Genomic DNA, 18,575 nt, shown 5'->3' with positions numbered 1-18,575 from the left:
GATAAGTTGTTTTTTAATAAGTACAGCTTTTCTGGTAACATTCATGAAAAGTAAAATGCCATCACTCACCCAGCCTCTGCCAGACTGGTGAATTTGCTTAAGCACAAAGTCCCAGGTGATTTCCAATTAGGTGAACCCAGAGCTCCAGACCCCAGAGACCTGTGACTCCACGCATGGAACACCACAAGCAGGTTTTTGGTGAGTATCAAGCTTTAACACATCTCTGCAGACCCCTGAGATCCCATGGGATCTCGCCACTGGTCAAGTTTTCCTTCCTTTGACCTCCTTCTTTCCACAGACCCTTGAGAATCTTACACAGAGGGTGAGGCCCTGGCACGGGTTGTCCAGAGAAGCTGTGGCTGCCTCTGGATCCCTGAAAGTGTCCAAGGCCAGGTTGGATGGAGCTTGGAGCAACCTGGGCTAGAGGAAGGTGTCTCTGGTAGGTGGGATGAGGGGAAACCAGCAGCAGTATTAGCAATGATAAAGGCAGCTGGGAAATGTCTTCCTTGCCATGAGGGCCCAGAACTGGACACAGCCCTGGAGGGGCCTCAGCAGGGCCAGCACAGGGACAGTCCCTGCCCTGGCCCTGCTGCCACACCATGGCTGGCACAGCCCAGGGGCCATTGGCCTCTTGCCCCCCTGGGCTCACCTGGGCTCATGTCCAGCCCCTGGCATCAGCACCCCCAGGGCCTTCTCTGCTGTTGGAGAGTGTCCAAAGGAGGGACATGAGGATGGTGAAGGGTCTGGAGAGAACACACAAGAGCGGCTGAGGGCACTTGGTGTGTTCAGCTGGAGCAGAGGAGACTGAGGGGAGACCTCAGTGCAGTTCCAACTGCCTGGGCAGGGGCAGAGGAGGGGCAGGGACTGAGCTCTGCTCTGAGGGAGCAGGGACAGCAGCCAGGGAATGGCTGGAGCTGTGTCAGGGCAGGCTCAGGTTGGATCTCAGCAAAAGGTTCTTCCCCCAGAGGCTGGTTGGGCACTGCCCAGGCTCCCCAGGGCAGTGGGCACAGCCCCAAGGCTGCCAGAGCTGCAGGAGGGTTTGGCTGATCCTCTGGGGCACAGGGGGTGACTCTTGGGGATTGGACTGGATGGTTCTTGTGGGTCCCTTCCAGCTGAGGACATTCCATGATCCCATGACATCCCCAGTGCTGCCATCCCGCTCTCAGCACCGTCCCCGCCCGGCACACGCCGTGCCCGGTCCCACACAGGGTCCCCCCGCCCCGGGGCCGCTCTGACGTCATCCCCCGCTCCCCTCAGAGCCGCTCATGACGTCACCGCCGCGCCATGACGTCACGCCGCCATTCCCGGCGGGGCCGCTCCCGGCAGCCCCCGCGCACAAGATGGCGGCGCGGGGCGGCGGGCGGTGAGGGGGGCGCGGCCCCGGGCAGACATGACCTACACGGCCGAGCAGCTGGACGGGGTGCGGCGGTGAGCGGGGCCGGGGGGCGGCGGGGAGCGGGGCCGGGGGAGCGGGCCCCGGGGATAACCGTGTGTCGGCCGCCAGGATCAAGCGGTGCCGGGACTACTACGAGATCCTGGGCGTGAGCCGGGACGCCGGCGAGGAGGAGCTGAAGCGCGCGTACCGCCGGCTCGCCCTCAAGTTCCACCCCGACAAGAACCGCGCGCCCGGGGCCACCGAGGCCTTCAAAGGTGAGGGGGCTCCGTGAGGGGCCCGGGGGGCTCCGTGAGGGGCCGAGCGGCCGCATCTGCAGAGGCCGCGGGTGCCGCGGACACACCGGAGGCCACACAGAACCCCCTGCGGCTCGGCAGGGTTTGCATTTTCCTCTGCAAAATACAGCATTTCTATCAGAAACAGAGGGAAATGTACCTCAGGTCTCATTCCGAGAACTTCTGAGGGATTTTGCAGTGGCACGAGGTGACAGGCCAAGGAGGAATGGGTTCACACTGACAGTGGGGTAGATGGGGTATTGGGAAGAAATCGTTCCCTGTGAGGGTGGGGACGCCCTGGCACAGGTTGCCCAGAGAAGCTGTGGCTGCCCCTGGATCCCTGGAAGTGTCCAAGGCCAGGTTGGACAGGGCTTGGAGCAACCTGGGCTAGTGGAAGGTGTCCCTGCCCATGGCAGGGGGTGGATGAGATGATCTTTCAGGTCCTTCCCAACCCAAACCATTCCAGGATTCTGTGAAGGGTTCAAAACGAAGCTTGGAACTAACACTGGGCATGCAGGAGAATGGGGTGTTGTGTAATCAAAAACTGCTCCTTGTCAATAAATTTATATGTATATCTATGCAAACATATAAAATTTAATCCAATATGCTGTGTCTGGACTTCTCAGAAAAATTTCACTTCTGTACTGACCCTGTTGCCATCTAAACTCTTGCATCCTTTGCCCTTTCCATGCTGTGTTGCAGCACAGCACGAGGAAAGCAAGTGATTCATTCACAGTCTGTTAAGGAGCTTTTGAAGGGCTTTTCTTTGTTTGTTTGTGTTTGGGTTGTAGTTCTCAATGAACTTGTTCTGTCAGAGATCAAAGAGGAAGATGAACCAAACAAATACTTCTGGGTGGTTGGGTGTGAAGTGTGAAGTAGATGTGCTGCACAGCTTCAGGAGCACCTCTGCCAGCAGGAAAAACTTGGAATATCACTCTGCATTTTAATTAGTCTCTCCAGTTATTAACTTTGTGTTGACTGTGTGTGGTATATGGAGGTGCACTTCTATAGCAGGGCTTGGTTTGAGCTGAGAAAATGTTGCATTCTCACCCACTTTCTTGGCTGAAATGGAGACTCACCTTGGTTTTGTGAATATTTCAGGTCTCTCCATATACTTTAGCACTTTCTCTTGGCATCAGGGGCAGCAGGAAGTAGTTTCCATCACAGGTAATTCCAGTGCTGTTCTTTCAAAAGTGACTCAATCTTTGGTCAAGCATGACTTTTCTATGCTTGTTTGGGGTTTTTTTTGCTGCACTGCTTATAAAAGTCAGAGGTCTGGAAATGTTGATTAAAATGCTTGTTTTAATTCCCTCTGCAGCAATAGGCAATGCTTTTGCAGTTCTGAGCAACCCTGAGAAGCGACTGCGATACGATGAACTGGGGAGCGACCAAGAGCACGTCAGCACTGGCCAGGCCAGGCACTACAATTACTACACAGAGTTTGAAGCAGACATTACACCAGAAGAAATATTCAATGTGTTTTTTGGTGGGCATTTTCCTACAGGTCAGTGGTTTTGAAGTGCAGTGGGCTGGCACTAAACCCGAGGGAACAGCTGGAGCTGTGTCAGGGCAGGCTCAGGTTGGATCTCAGCCAAAGGTTCTTCCCCCAGAGGCTGGTTGGGCACTGCCCAGGCTCCCCAGGGCAGTGGGCACAGCCCCAAGGCTGCCAGAGCTCCAGGAGGGTTTGGATGATCCTCTGGGGCACAGGGGGTGACTCTTGGGGATGGACCTGTGCAGGGCCAGGGGTTGGACTGGATGATCCTTGTGGATCCTTTCCAACTTGGGATATTTTGTGATTCTGTAAACCATAAAGGAAGGTCAGCTTCCCTTGGAGACTGCTCATGGAATTGATTATACATTTGAAAAGAGCAGAAACCTTTCTGGAATTGTTTTCTGCCTTTCTTTTATTCCCTCCATCATCTGAAGCCGGCAGTGGTATGGGAGATAAAATAAAGTGTGAATGGGAAGGGATCAGAGGTGTCTTAGGTGATGGCAGGACTCAGTCACCTCAGAGGTCTTTTCCAACCTTAACCATTCCATGATTGGGTTGTACTTGAGGCACCTTCCAGCATTCCAGGCCGGCATGGCACAGCTGCTGGAGTTGTGATCTCAGTGCCTCTCTAAGCAGGGAAGCTCCTGTGCCTTCCTGGCACGTTCCTGTGTGCTGGAATGAAATTCAAGCTTGGGAGCTCAGCAAGTGCTCCCTGCCAGGATAGACTGTCCATGGATATGCAGGATCCAGTGGATATGCAGGATCCAGTAACACAGCAGTGGAACTGCACCTGTAGTAGCTCTGGGCATGTCTCAGTCCAGCCTTGGCTTTTGTATTTGTAGGAGAAATAGAAAGATACCACAAGATCTGTGGATTAAAAGTAAATCTGAACAGTGTGGTGAGCTCGAGGGTGTTCCTGGCAGCATCTAAGGAATTGCTTTAGCATTCCTGTAAACTTTTCCCCTCCCAGGTGTCACATAAAGTGACATACACACCACTTACTACAGCCTGAAGCCACAGACACAGGTAGTTACTTACAAGCTCCCCATAACCTTAGTGTGAGTGCTGCATCTTGCTGCCAGGGGACCTCAGGTTGTTCCTAAATTTGCATCAGTAAATGTGCAAAGTGAGCCAACCCCAGCATGGTGTAATTCCATCCAGAGTCTGCAAGTTTTCCATTCCTGGCTGTGCAAGGAATTGCACCTGTGTGTGCCTTTTGTGGAACATTGCCCTCATGAAATGGGACTGCTTGGTAATGTGGGAGACAGGGATGCTTGGAACTGAGGACAGGAAACTGAGGAGCTGCAGGAGGAATTTGGGTACTGGGCATGGCAGGTTTGTCAGGGAGAGTGGCACAAAGGAGAAAATGGGAATTTTGAGCCAAATGGCAAAGAATAAAGAAAGAAACAGGTATTTCATAGTAGTTGGTGTTGGTAGTAAACAATGGTTTCCTCACCAAAAAAGTGTGTGGATGTAAATTTATGTACATTTTCCTAATGTAAAAGTAAGTTTTAAGTTATGGAAAATTACCAGTTTAGCAATTTTCCAAATAGGGAAAGTCCTCACGGATTCTATTTAGCAAGAGAATTGCTAGTAAGAGGTAGTTGATATAAAGAGAACATTTTTTTAAACCGTTGTAGCACTAAGTAGGACTTGCCTGAGCTGAAGTTTGTGCTGGTGTTTGTTTTGTGACACTTTGCTGTCACCAGGCTCTCTGGAAATCCAAATTAGAGGTGTTGGTGTCAACTCATTTGTGTGGCATTTGTGGGCAGGTTTGTGGCTTTGGTTTCACTGTGCAGTTTTCCTCTGTGAATATTCAGTGGAAAAATATTAAAAGTTAAAATGTTAACTGTGATAAAACTCAAGGGAGACTCCACATGGCACAGTTCTAATGGGGAGAGGCTACAGCTTGAATGTCCTTCTCATGAAAAATAAATGCACATGGAAGGAAAGAAACTCCTGGCAGAAATTCTTGGAGAAACTTGGAATTTGGGATAACTCTTCTCTAGGCACCCTGTAAAAGCCATTCTTCTATTCCAAAACTTGCTTCTTTTTTCATAACTTGATAAAATACTGTCTTTTTACCAAAAAGAAACTTTCCTCCTTGGAGACAGCCTGGCTTGGAGCTCTGCTGGCACACATGCCTTGGAAAAATCCTTGAGCAAGCAATGTCACAGAGGTTTAACACAACAGCAAGGGTCACCTTCACCCAGGTTTCTTGCAGAATTCTTTGGGAAGCTCAAAAAAGGACAGTGGGAGAGTATAAAATAATGTGACATCTTTCCCAGGGCTTAAAAATAGATTTGCATTTCTGTTGTGATGATAAGCCATAGATTTCCAATTCTCTAACACAAAGACATGCTGAATTTCAAAGGAGGAGAGCAAAGCTATTATTAAGATATTCATATGGTGATAAAATCAGAGTTAGAGCTTCAAATCGAAGCAGCACATACAATTCTTTCCTCATTTTAGAATTTTTAAAAATAAATCAACTGCATTCCACGTGCAAGAAAGGAAATCCTGAATTGTTCTCCTTTTTTCACTCGAAAAACTATTTTTTAAAAATCTCTCTCCTTATGATAAAATAATTAAGTGAAACCATTAATGGCTTGAAGGCAGAGGAAATAGAAATGAGTAGAAAAGCACATTCAGTAATTATGGGAGGCTGTAATTCATGGCCTGAGCCTGGAGAAGCAAATCCATTTTCCTGCCACAGCCTTGCAAGTGAATGTGACAAAACCAGCATTAAAATATGAGATACAATCATAACAATCAGAACATGTCTCTGCAGTTTGATTTAAATTAAGATGGACTTGGGGCACACTTTACAATTTCTCTGGTAGGCTTTTTGGAATGACATGTTGTTTTGTCATTTCAGTCAGAGGTTGGCTGTGCTTTTTGGTGTGAGGTCTCACAAATGTCATCAGGCTGTGTAGTATCAACCTGGATAGTTAAACAGAAACTGAGGAGTACAGGTGAGTGCCATGAAACATGACCTTTCTTTTACAGGAAATATCCACATGTTCTCAAATGTAGCCAGAGATGCACATTATTACCCACGGAGGCACCGGGCTGAAAGGGCATGGACACAGGAGCAGGAGGAGGAAGACAACAGGCCACAGGTAGCCAGGAGGAGGGATCTCCTGGGCTTAAATATCTCACCAGGGTGAGGGAGACCTGAAGCCAGGACACACCTTCCCATGCTTGAGTGCTCAGTGTTTATTCTCAAGCACTGCACCCACAGGGGGTGTTTTTTACATGACTGGATTGGCTTTTATTAATCACTGCTTTAAAAATACTTCGTATTTATAGGATTACATGCCTTCCAGTTTCTGTCATCCAGAGGTTTGCTGCTGCTTCTTTTTTCCAGCTCTAATGTTTGGTAATCCAACAACAATTAGTCCAAATGGGGCCTGGTAATGGGTGTGGAAGCACTGGCTTTTGCTGTTTGTCCTCAAGGTGTATTTAAGCTTTCAGTAAATGAGCACCCAGGTGCTGCACAAGCCTCTTCCAGCCCGGGGCAGGATGGCTCTGGGGTACATTTCTGCCAACTGAGACCTCCAGGTGAGACAGGGTGTCTTTTGTTGCCAGTGCACATACACATGTGCCACCTGCCTTGGCAGAATCTCCCTCTGGAGACTGTCTGTTAACCTCAGGGAATCATTCTCCAAGGAAGATGAGTTTTCCCTTGTGAGTCTCTTAGCCTCTGAAAAAAGAAATGGATACAGCTGACAGCAAACAGGGCAAATGAATCCCACCTACATCAGGAATCCTCGTTGCTATCCCAGGGCAGAGGGCAAAGCCTGAATAGCTGCATGCTTTATTTTCCTCCTCCTGGATTTTAGAAGCCTGTTTAGAAAGAAAGCAAAAAGCAGGAGGAAAGATCTGTGTTTTCCCTTTGATACTTTTCCACTCTCTTGTTGCATTTGCATCCTGTCCCAAGTTACAGCACATGTGGCCTCTTAACTGTTTACTGCTCAGCCATTAAATCCAGTGCTTGAACAGAGGTTGAGATCTTTAGAATGGGTGTAGCAACCTTCAGAGAGTGCCTGGAAAGCTGTAGAACATGGGAATTGCAGTGTTCCTGCAGCTTGGATTGTCAGCTGGGCACTGACAGTGCTGTAGGTGTCTATTGCCTTGTGAAGGAAGGGGTAGAGGAAAAGATAATTGAAAGAAAATGGTTGTCAAGAGATGTCTGAGATTATTAATAAAGGTTATTTCGAAATTACAGTGTCATCCCTCTCGAAATCCCAAAGTACTTCCTCTTTTTTTCAGTTTACATGTAATACATTGTTGATCTGTGATAGATAGCCTGGTTTCTGTGAACAGATGCCTCTTTTTCCTTCTCTGTCTTCCCTTGGCTACTAATTCTCGTTCTTTTCAGAATTCCTATTCTGCATTTATCCAGTTGATGCCAGTGTTCATCATCATAGTAGTGTCAGTGATAACCCAGCTGATGGCCACCAACCCTCCCTACAGCTTATTCTACAAGTCGTAAGTGCTTTAAAAACACGATTTTCTGTTCTTGCTGTGTGCAATAGGGAGGCAGAAGGAAGTTGGATTTGATTGCAGAATTCATGTTAATGTTCTGCTCTTTCCAGCAACTGTTATCAATTCATAAATAGGGAAATAACAACAGTCTGCCCTGACGAGTTCCCCTGAGCTGTGAAGTTACCTGTGGTGAGCTTTATTGCTGAACAGAGAGAGGCACCAGACCAGAAACCTTCCTCAGCTGGTGTGAAATGGTTTTGCACTGTGATACAGGAGGATAAATGTGGGTGCAGATCAGCCTCTGGTCTGCCCAGCTCCTGGAATCTGTGGACCACCACTGGGGTTCCTCTGGAAAGCAGTTAAATAATGAAGCCTGTGGTGTGCAGTATGAATCCAAATCTGCTCTGGAGCATGAATTCCACTGGAAGCTCCACAAATCATTAAAGCCTTGAAATGCCCTGGTTTAATTTCTGTAGAGGAGCAGGACCCTGGGGAGCTGGTCAGCTCTGGAAGCAGAAGGACCACCACCAGAGCTGCTGTAATTTGAGTTTGTGAGGCAGAGGAAAAAAGAGTGCTGGGAGGAAGGAATCTCTCTAGTGGGAAAGAGCTCACCTTCACTGGCTCTTACTGAGCCAGAAGTTGGACTGACAGGTTTTGAGGAACCAGCAGAGAGCTCCAAACACACCCCTTGCTCCCTTCTAGGAGTAAAACTCCTCAGGTCCAGGTCTGTCCCCTCCCTCTGCTGTCAGAGTAGCCCAGCACCCCTCATCATTTTGCCACAAGATGTCAGTGTGAGGCCCTCGCAGAAGAGCAGGAGGGTGGTTGTTTTTTGGGTGGTTTTTTTTTCCAGGGAGTGTTTTTGCTATCTGCCAGTCCCATGTGGAACCTCCCACGCTGCCCCCACAGCAGCTGATCTCTCCTGCTTTTCTTCACTGCCTCCCCTTCTCCTGCTGGTGTGAGATAGTCAGGCCTGAGCCTGGCACACAGTTAGGTCATTTCTCTAAATCATAACCTTAAAAAACAGCTTAAAAACTAGGAGCAATTGTTTCTTTAAAGAGAGTGGACACCTCTGAGACAGTGAGAGAGTCCAGGAAGAAGGGGCAAACAGGATTCCATTGAGTAGAGTGTAACCTTTGTGTTTTGGCTGCCTGCCTCTGTCTGTGGGCAGTGATTTGAGCAAATGCCTGGGTATCTTTGCTCAAATAAGGAAATTCAGTCTAAGAATGGAGTTTGATCCAGTGGCTGTGTCAGAGGGGCTAATTCTTCCCCACTTTGCTTACTGATGATTATAAAACCCTGAAGAAAAGTGTAATTAGAATCTCCCCTGCTAATTTTTAGTTCTACTAAAGGATCCAGAAAACAGGAAAATCCAGATCCAATTGCATTGTGCCCCAAGTCTTTATAATCTCTACCTTAGTTATCAATCCCCATGGATTTCTGGACTGAGTTTGCCAGGAATCCCCAGCAAACAGAAGTGTCTGGAGAGTTCACAGTTAAAATTTGCTCTGATATTTTGGAAGTGTCTTGAGTGAGCTGTTGGGAACAAACACAGTATTCAGCAGGAGCAGTGTCAGTTCTTTGTAGGTATTTCCAAACATTAGATATTTTCCTGTGGTTTTAGCAGGGGGTGGATTCTGTTTGTAATGCACAGCTTGCTGTGCCTGAGACTTGTAATTTCCTTACTGGATGGTTGAGGGAGCCATAATCCTGCAGAAATTAACTGTAAAAACATGGCTCTAAATACTGTCCTCTGGAAATGCCAGTGTGGAGAAGCAGCTCTTGATTTCTTTCGGGTTGAACTGCTCAAACATCTGGTTTCTCTGTGTGTCCACAGGTCCATCGGCCACGTCATTATCAGAGAAACAGAGAACTTGCAGGTGCCTTACTATGTCGATAGGAACTTTGAGAAGAATTACCAAGGAGCAGAACTCCAAGAGCTCGAGAAGACAGTTGAAAAGGATTACATAGACTATATTCAGACCAGCTGCTGGAAGGAGAAACAGCAAAGTAAGTTCTTTCTGTCCCAGGTGTGTGCCCAGGACCCACCTGGGTCCTGCGCCTCGCAAAGTGCTGCTGGTTTTAGCCTCAGTTTGCAAAGCTCACAACATCTCAACCTTGCCCTGCTTTGAGGTGTCTCACATCTGCTCTTAACACTGAATTGGCTTTTCTTGAGATGTGTCAAAATGCATTTTAAGTGATGAGTGGAAAGTAGATTTCACCATTTGAGATGTTTTTTTCCACTCGGTTTTCATGCTCGAATACCCTTTAGTGATGATGTTTTCAACACAGAACCCACCACGTTTATCTAGCCCTGACAGATGGTTAGGCCAGAAAAGATCTTGAGACATCACCTATTCCATGTTTCCTTTGCTGGAGCAGACTGGCTCCATGAGAAGTTTCTCTGACTTTTCCCTAAAAACTTCCCCAGGGGAGCCCGTAGCCTGTCCAGGTGCTCTTGGCTCTCTTGAGTGGGCTGTGTTCCTGGTATCAGTTTCCAGAGCTGTGCTTCTGTGCTCAGTTTGTGTGTTATTTGCATTTTCTATCTTTAGATGAGTTTGAGATCATGCTTTTCACCACAGTCAAGTCTTTTAAAAACAAGAGTTGAGTGCAGGAAGGGAGAACACAGATGTGAACATTCAAACTCGTTATTCTCAATCAGCCATGAGTCACTCAGTGATGTGAATAAAGGCATGTGAACCCCATATTTTAAGGCATTTTACCCACATATTGCATTACTTACCTATTAATTACTGCTAATCTGGTTCATTGAAAACAGAGAAAATCCTTGCTTCTTTGGCAAGTAACACAAATAAAAATTACAAGGAGTAGCTGATGGTGGGATGTTGTGACAGATTTTTTTTCAGCTAAAAAACTCATCACCTTTAAATGAGTAAACACAAAGTGCTGCTGTGTATAAAGGAAACTGGAACAAGTTGTGTCTCTGAGAATGTTCAATAGCAAACTGCTTTCACACACTGGTGGGGCTTTCTGAATTGCTCTGTGTGAAACAGTCCTCAGCACACTGTTAAAAAGTGCCTTTGCACTTGTTTTCAGTTTCTTTACCGGTTGCATCATTATGGAAACACAGTTTGTCCAAACAAGACTTGTTTAACCCTAGAGAAGAGGTAACAACAGTGTTGCTGACTCCAAACTCTTTACAGGTTTTTCATGGGAAGGCTTGTTTTGGTTTAAAACTTAAAAGTTACCAATCCTGCTTTAAAGAGAAATAAACAGACATAGGTTCTGAAGTTAAAAAGGAAAAGAACCCATAACATAAGACCACAAAAATCCTGAAGTTTTTAGTGTGCTTGACTTGTGACCTTCGAGCATCTGTGGCTGGCAGGAGCAGCCTCTGAGTGTAATTTGGCTGTTAATACTCATAAATGTAGGCTTGCACAAAAATCCTTTGAATTGATCTTGTGCAACTGAAAGTTGTCTCTTTCATGTAGACCTGGAGCTAAGGAGAGCCAAGCCCCAAAATAAGGACAGGGTTTGGGAGTCTAAGGGAGACCAGTTGTCAGAGAGGGGGAGATGATCCAGCAGGGAATGCCAAATGCCTGCCAAGCCCTGCTCCTCCTGAGCTCTGTACACTTAGAGATTGTATTAGTCACCCATCTGCAAATACATTTACAGTGTCCACAATTAGCAGTAGCCTGAGGACACCACTGTAATTCAAACTAAGCATTTTCAGAGTGATTCCATCCAGGCCAGTGAGCAGGTAAGGGGCACAGCTGAGGTTGGGCTCACTTTGCAAAATTAAACTGTGAATACGGTGTGGAGTGCTGGAGAAAAGCTCTGGAGATGTTGAGGCAGTTCTTAGTCAGCTGCTGCTCCACAGCACTGGTCTCTTAATCCTTGTTGAAGTGTTTGACTTAGTGTGCTCAGCTTTTTGTCAGTTGAATGCCTATTAATAGTACATTTGTTGTGTTTACTGAGGGTGCATTTCTCTTTAGCACCAGCAAAATGGACAGAGATGAGTTACTCAGGAACAGTTTGGTTTTAAAGTCCTTGATTTTATGAGTTGGAAAGTGCTACCTGGTGTTCAACAACCTGAAGGAAAATTTTAAAAGTAACAGGTTGGTATCTTGTTCAGCCAGTTGCTTTTATAGTGCTGCACCAAACAGGACTCCCCTTCTCAGCAGAGCAGTGTGTGAAAGTTGTGTGTGCTCTGGGTTTGGGTCTTCTGAAACCTCTGGCACAATTAAGTACAAAAAGCAGATCCCAGGTTTTTACAGGAATGTTTCAGCTGGATAGCACAGTTGTAAAGTGAGGCTCCAAAGAGCTCCAGGTCACAAAGAGGCAACTGAAAACAGAGAGAATCAGGATATGTGTCATAGAATCGTGATGGTTTGGCTTGGAAGGCACCTTAAAGCTTATCCAGTTCTACCCCTGCCATGGCAGGGACACCTTCCACTAGCCCAGGTTGCTCCAAGCCCTGTCCAGCCTGGCCTTGGACACTTCCAGGGATCCAGGGGCAGCCACAGCTTCTCTGGGCAACCTGTGCCAGGGCCTCCCCACCCTCCCAGGGAACAATTTCTTCCCAATATCCAGTCTAAACGTAACAGAAATTCGGTATTTTAGGATGTCCTTAAAGAGAAAAGTTCAAAGGAACAACTCTGTAGAAGATAGAAACCCACAAGGAGCAGATGTGATGGAATAAACCCTGTCAGAAGCGCAGGGAATAATTTTTCCCAGTTGGATAAGTGGAAATTGAGATTCTCCACTGCACAATTCCAGGGACTCTGGACTCAGAGACAATTACCCAAGTCTGGTTTTGCTGGAGGCTTGTCAAGGCTGTGTGCCCAGCACTGCCTGAGTGGCATTTGGGTTATAAACCTGCCAATGGGTTCCTGCTCTAAAATGAACTGTTCATGCCTGACAGTTTGGGAAGCTTTTCAGTAAGTGGGTGGAGGGTTAAATGGCTTTAAATTTCAGTGGGACAGGGACACAGGACGTGAGGCATGAAAGGACCTATTGAAGTTCTTTCCACTCTGAATAATTTTGTGAAATGAGGGGCTTGTGAGGTGTATAAAAGCTCTTTGAAAAATTGAGTGTCATCAGGTAGCCTGTGCTTACGGAAAGGTTGACCTTTTCAGAAGTAAATTACTGCTTTTCTCCTCAGTGCATCTAATCCTGCAGCTAAATTATTCTTCAGGGAGAAAGCTATATTAAGACTTCCTCAGGTAATCAGCAAAAGAAACTTCTCTGAATTACTGGGGGGAAATAATTAAAACAATGGGATTATTTCAGTTTTATGTTGCTTTTGAGAAGAAGGGGAACAAATATGCAAAGTACATTTGAGATTGTTAATGAAAGGGCACGGAGGCCTTTCAGACAAGTCCCTCGGGTAACTCTTCACCTCCCTGGATTCAATACCCAGCAAAATTAGAATTAACAAGTGCCACAAGGATAACAAAGCACTGAGAAACAGTTCTTTAAGGAGGCTCACGGCTTCATCCTAATACATCTTTTTTGTTTTTTTTCATCTTTCAGAGTCTGACTTGTCCAATTTGGCCAAGCTCTACAGAGATGAGAGGTTAAAACAGAAAGCAGAATCCCTGAAACTTGAGCACTGTGAGAAGCTCTCCAGTCTGATTGGGATGCACAAAGGGGGCTGAGCAGAATGCACACGTTCCATAGTTTTATTTATTGCTGTTTTAAGTTATGTTTTTATTTTCCTTCATATAAAAAGGGAAGGAGTCTATTGTAAGGAGTGGATATTGGAGTCCTTCTGCATGTAGTGCAGAGAAGGGCCAGCACGAGCTGCAGAGCTGCTGTTTGCTGTAATATATCCTGTACATTAGATTCGGTTCCAAGGACCAGTGGCACTTTGTACATTCATTCCAGGGAGATTCTCTTAGTTTGGAACCCCTCTGAATCCAAACAGTGTGTGCTTCCCAGGAGAGCACGCACATGCCTCGGCTTTCCATGTTTTCCGTGGAGCTGATCCAGTGGATCCCGTGGACAGTGTTGTGCTCAGTGCTGGCTGTCAGCTCCCCTTCCCATTCAGCACCCAGGCTGTCCCTGCCTCCACAGCTCTGTGAAGGAATGGTGGGGTGATTCCAGTGTCCTGTGCAGTGCTGAGGGCAGGAGGGACAGGTACCTGCCCCAGCTGAGCACCTGAGCACACTCCCAGCCCTCCCTCTGTCCAAGGGACTGTTCCCTGTGCTGCTCCACGGGAGGGCCGTGCCCATCCTGCTCCGTGTGACACCAACACAACCAAGAAGATGGGAGTGTGAACTGCACCAATTCCAGTGGCTGCAAAACTGTAAGGAAAGGACAACCATGTTGATTTTCTCATCTGTTTTCAGTGGCATATTTTGAAGCTGGCTGTTACATTCTGACTTGGATCTGCACACTCTTCTCCAGCTGCTCCAGGGGCCCTGCTTTTCCCGGTACAGTTCTCATGTAGCATATTTTTACTCTGCTGAGCAGTTATGAATGTTTCACTGTAGCCATCAGTACTGCAAAGAAAAAGACCCATGTGGTAGTGTCCTGTTTTTCCTTGATCCTCCTTTCCAAAGTCAGGCCTTGAGGAGCAGTTTGAGGCTGGTTGTACCCGTGAGCAGCAGAGACCAGTGTTACTCCAGCTGAGCACCAGTTTCTCTGGTGGGTACCACGGGTGTGTGCCAGGCATGGAATGACCTGTTCTTCCAGGGTGGGGGGCTTGGGGCAGCCACAGCACAGCACTGCTCCCCTCTGACCTTGGGAACAGGTGTCAGTGAGATCTGAGCAATGCTCTGGTGTGGCCCCATTCCTAAAACCTGCTGCAGGATGCACAGGTGGCCTTGCCTGAAACCTAGGGAGCAAAGTGCTCCAAAGTTTGGGAAATACCAGGATTAAACCTGCCTTTGAAGCTTGGACTTCAGGTGTCCATGTGCCTGGTGGAGCAGTGTTGTCCAGGTGCTCTGCCGAGGGGCCCTGTGGGCTGGAACTGGCACTGTGGGTACCACAAAGTGTCCCCTCCGTGTCCCTGTCGTGTTCACACAGCAGGGGGAGGTTGGACAGCAAACAAATTGGGAGGTAAAGAAGCTTTTCGGGGGTGTGCACTGGAATTTGGGGGTTGTATCAGGGATTTGAGGCTTGGTGCTCCTGCACATGAGCCAGACACATTCCAGGTGTGATGAGAACATTCCAAGTACAGCAATGGTGCTGCTGTGGGGTGGTGGTGTGTCAAAAAATGGAGGGGGAAGCAACAAAGTAACTCTTTAAATTACATATTAGCATTAACATTTGTATCTCATTTGCAGGAAACCTTATAGGAGCTGGTGGGAAAGTTGAGCAGAGTTTGTTGGGCACCTGGGATGGGAAGAGCACCAGTGGGCATTTTGAGTGGGTTGGTGCCAGTCTGCAAAGGTTCATTATTCCAGGATGGTGGCTGGATTGGTTATTAAGGGTTGATTATTCCAGGAAGGGGGCTGGCAGAGCAGGCAGTCTTAGTTCTGGTATTTCCCACCTTTGAGCACGAGTGTGTACAGAAAGCAAAATTAATGTTGCTTTTTATCTACTAAATAGCTTGTAGAATATATTAGATGTCTGTTCAGGTGGTTGGACCTGGTTCTAGGGCTGGTATCTTCCCTGTCCTTCCTGTGGGAGTCCCAGAGCTGTAGAGGGATGCAGGTGGGGAGACCAAAGCCGGTGACTTCTCCGGACCTGCCGTGTCCTGCATGGAGCTTGAACTCATGCACAGCATTTTGCACTGGAACCAGATCACACCTCTCCATCTAAAGATCTCCAAGGACTTGATGGAGGTGGGGACCTCCTGTGGGAAGCACAGTCATACAGAGTCTTCTCTGGAGCTAGGAAGGGGGCTGGGATGGAGCAGGAGGTGAGACTGGGAGGTAAAAACATTTCCCAAAGCAATAAGTGTTCTTTGTTTATACTGGGGGGGTGTCAGGTGCTGGTGTGTGCTGGGAGAGGGTGTGTGGCTTGGGGTGTCTGGTGACAAACAGGACAAGCTGTGTTTGTACAGCACGGGCATCCTGCTCCATAGGGAAAAGGAGAGTCCTCTTTGGAGCCCGTGGGCTGGAAATGTATCCCTGCCTTCTCCAAAGGGTGCTGGGGCTCCTTGTTTCTGGGTCAGAATAAGAGAGGGAAAGGTGTTCCTGAGCAGGAGGGTGGCTCGGAGCGGGGGGTGCCCCTGTTCCCTGGGAACACCGAGCACTGGGAAATGGGTCTGTGTGTGTGGATGTGTTTGGGGTTTTTAAATTAAAGACGTGACACATCTCCGTGCCTGTACGTGCCGTGGTGTGGAAGGAGGGGCAGTGGGAGTGTGCCCGGCGGGATGGCGGGGCCGGGCCCGGCGCTGGGGGAGCGGGACGGGCCCGGCCCCGCCATTTGGCGCAGGGTGCGGGACGTGGCGACGGGCGGGCAGGGCTGGGGCTGCCGCGGGCGAGCCCGGGACAGGGACGGGATCGGGAGCGGGATCGGGATCGGGCCCGTTCCTGACCCAGCACCGGGAAGGGGCGGGGGGCGGGGCCGCGGGGGCGGGGCTTGTTCAGACCTTGTCTTGGGGGCGGGGTCTGATAAGGCCACGCCCCCTGGCCGGCCCACGGTGCTGGGACCCTGCGGGAATGGGAATGGGAATGGGAGAGGGGTAGCGGGACTGGGAGTGGGATAGGGGGCTGGGAACAGGACAGGGCGATGGGAGAGGAGCAGGAGTCTGGAAGTGGGGTTCGGGGCTGGAAATGGGGCTGGGAGTGGGACAGGGGGCTGGGAGCGGGGCAAGGAACTGGGAGCAGGGCAGTGGGAAGCAGGGCAGGGGGCTGGGAACTGAGGCTGGGAAGCAGGGCAGGAGGAACAGGGCCGGGCCCTGCCTGTCAAAGCCCTGCCGTGGCACCCCCTGGTTGCAGGACCCTCCTGCCCTGCTGTTGCCCAGCCTGGGCCCACGCTCCGGGCTGGGGCACTCTGGCACACAGCCCTGGTGCCTGCCCGGGCAGCACCCCTGCCCTGCAGGGCAGCCCCGTGACATCCCCACACGGGGGGGAGGTGGAAGGGTCTCTCTGAGCTGTTCATACCCGGCTCACACAGCAGCCCTGGGGTGTCGCAGTGCCCGAGCTCTGCCAGGGCTGCCGGCGTGTCCCGGGTGCCCAGATCCCGACTGAACTCCAGGGTTGGCTCTGAAAGCCAAGCTGGGCCAGTGTTTCCTGCTCTTCCGGAGTTGCAAAAAGTAGCTCCAGCGTGGGAGAAGCACGTCCTGCTTTGGGCAGCTCCCAGCAGCTTCCTCCTCCTCCTCCTCACTGCCTCTGTGCTGAGCGTGCCAGCGCTAAGGTGAGTGAGCACACACCGAGCTGGCACCAAATCCAGGTTAATAAGCAAATGCAGTGGTGAGCTGCAGGCAGGATCCCACTGGCTTAAACATAAATCAGTGTTTAATTAGCAAGGCTGGCTCAGCCTGGTCCACCCGCTGTTCTGTAACGTGTTTGTGCCCGAGGCTCCCACGCACACCTCGACCTGCTCTGGGTGCTGGAAGGTGCATCTGCAGCCTCTGACCCTAAACCTGTTGGACCTTGGTTGGCAAGAGGACCCCGGGGTCTCCATGCCCTCCTCTCTTTGCTGTTTGCAAATCAGGAGCCACACTGAGGGTGGGGAGGAATCCCAGGACCAGGAGGAGGAGATGCAGGTGCTGGAGTGTGGCCCTTGCCCAGGAGTTCTCCAGCCGGGGTGGAGAGATGGGACTGCCCAGCCCATTCCCACTGTGTTCCCACAGCACACCCAGACAGGTTGTTCAGGGCAGGATTGCAATCACCACCCTCACAGGGAAGAATTTCTTCCCAGTATCCCATCTAACCCTGCCCTCTGGCAGTTTGAAGCCATTCTTCCTTGTCACTCCAGGCCCTTGTCCTAAGTCCCTCTCCAGCTCTATTGGAGCCTCCTTAGGAACTGGAAGGGGCTCTCAGGTCTCCCCAGAGCCTTCCCTTCTCCAGGCTGAACAATCCCAACTCTCCCAGCCTTTCCTCCCAGCAGAGCTGCTCCAGCCCTCTGATATCCTGGGGCCTCCTCTGGACTCTCTCCAGCAGCTCCATGTCCTCCCTGTGCTGTTCCCCAGGGCTGGAGCAGCTCTGCAGGGGGGTCTCAGCTGAGGGGGTAGAGGGGCAGAATCCCCCCTGCCCTGCTGCCCGCACTGGGGGATCAGCCCAGGGCACGGGGGGTTCTGGGCTGGGTCATGTCCAGCCTCTCCCCCACCAGCCCCCCAAGTCCTTCTCCCAGGGCTGCTCCATCTGCTCATCCCCAGCCTGGATTGATCCCAGGGTTGCCCCAACCCGGGTGCAGCACCAGCCCTTGGTCTTGTTAAAGATGTTGAGCTGACAGTCCTTGTGCATCCCAGCCCTGCATCCTCATGGAGCTGGAGCAGGGGGTGTGCAGGTCATTCCCCTCCCCAGCACTGCCAGGAAGCAGATGGATGGATGGATGGACAGACAGTGGGTGTCCAGCACAGCTCCAGCCTCCCATGCAGCCCCCAGTGCTGTTGTGTCACTTGCCACAGCTGTTGGCACTGTGATCAGTCTGGGTTTGGCAGTACCTGGGTGTCAGAGGTGCAGCAGCAGCAAGGACTGTGCTGAGAGTGGGAGAGCTGGGGGTGTTCACCAGGAGGAGAGAAGGCCCTGGGAGACCTGAGAGCCCCTTCCAGGGCCTAAAGGGGCTCCAGGAGAGCTGGAGAGGGACTGGAGACAAGGGCCTAGACAACAGGGAATGGCTTCCCACTGCCAGAGGGCAGGGTTAGGTGGGACACTGGGAGGAAATTGTTCCCTGTGAGGGTGGGAGGCCCTGGCACAGGTTGCCCAGAGAAGCTGTGGCTGCCCCTGGATCCCTGGAAGTGTCCAAGGCCAGGTTGGATGGGGCTTGGAGCAACCTTGGACACTGGAAGGTGTCCCTGCCTGTGGCAGGGGGTGGAAGGAGATGATCTTTAAGGTCCCTTCCAACC

At 50.0% G+C, this 18,575-nt stretch overlaps 1 protein-coding gene across 1 annotated transcript; it reads left to right on the top strand.

Moving 5' to 3' along the window:
• Positions 1 to 1,265: 1,265 nt before the first annotated feature.
• Positions 1,266 to 15,877, top strand: DNAJC18 (DnaJ heat shock protein family (Hsp40) member C18). The gene is given in 9 exon segments (XM_051793816.1): positions 1,266 to 1,279; positions 1,281 to 1,373; positions 1,375 to 1,428; positions 1,505 to 1,650; positions 2,987 to 3,172; positions 6,170 to 6,282; positions 7,545 to 7,654; positions 9,486 to 9,658; positions 13,145 to 15,877. Coding segments are annotated over 9 exon segments (1,014 nt in total). The 3' UTR covers positions 13,270 to 15,877.
• The last annotated feature ends 2,698 nt before the right edge of the window (positions 15,878 to 18,575 follow it).

The sequence above is a fragment of the Manacus candei genome, unplaced genomic scaffold (genome assembly GCF_025592945.1).
Source record: "Manacus candei isolate 608988 ecotype Guabito, Panama unplaced genomic scaffold, ASM2559294v1 h1tg000037l, whole genome shotgun sequence".
NCBI lineage: Eukaryota > Metazoa > Chordata > Aves > Passeriformes > Pipridae > Manacus > Manacus candei.
This window is presented reverse-complemented; position numbering and strand designations above follow the sequence as displayed.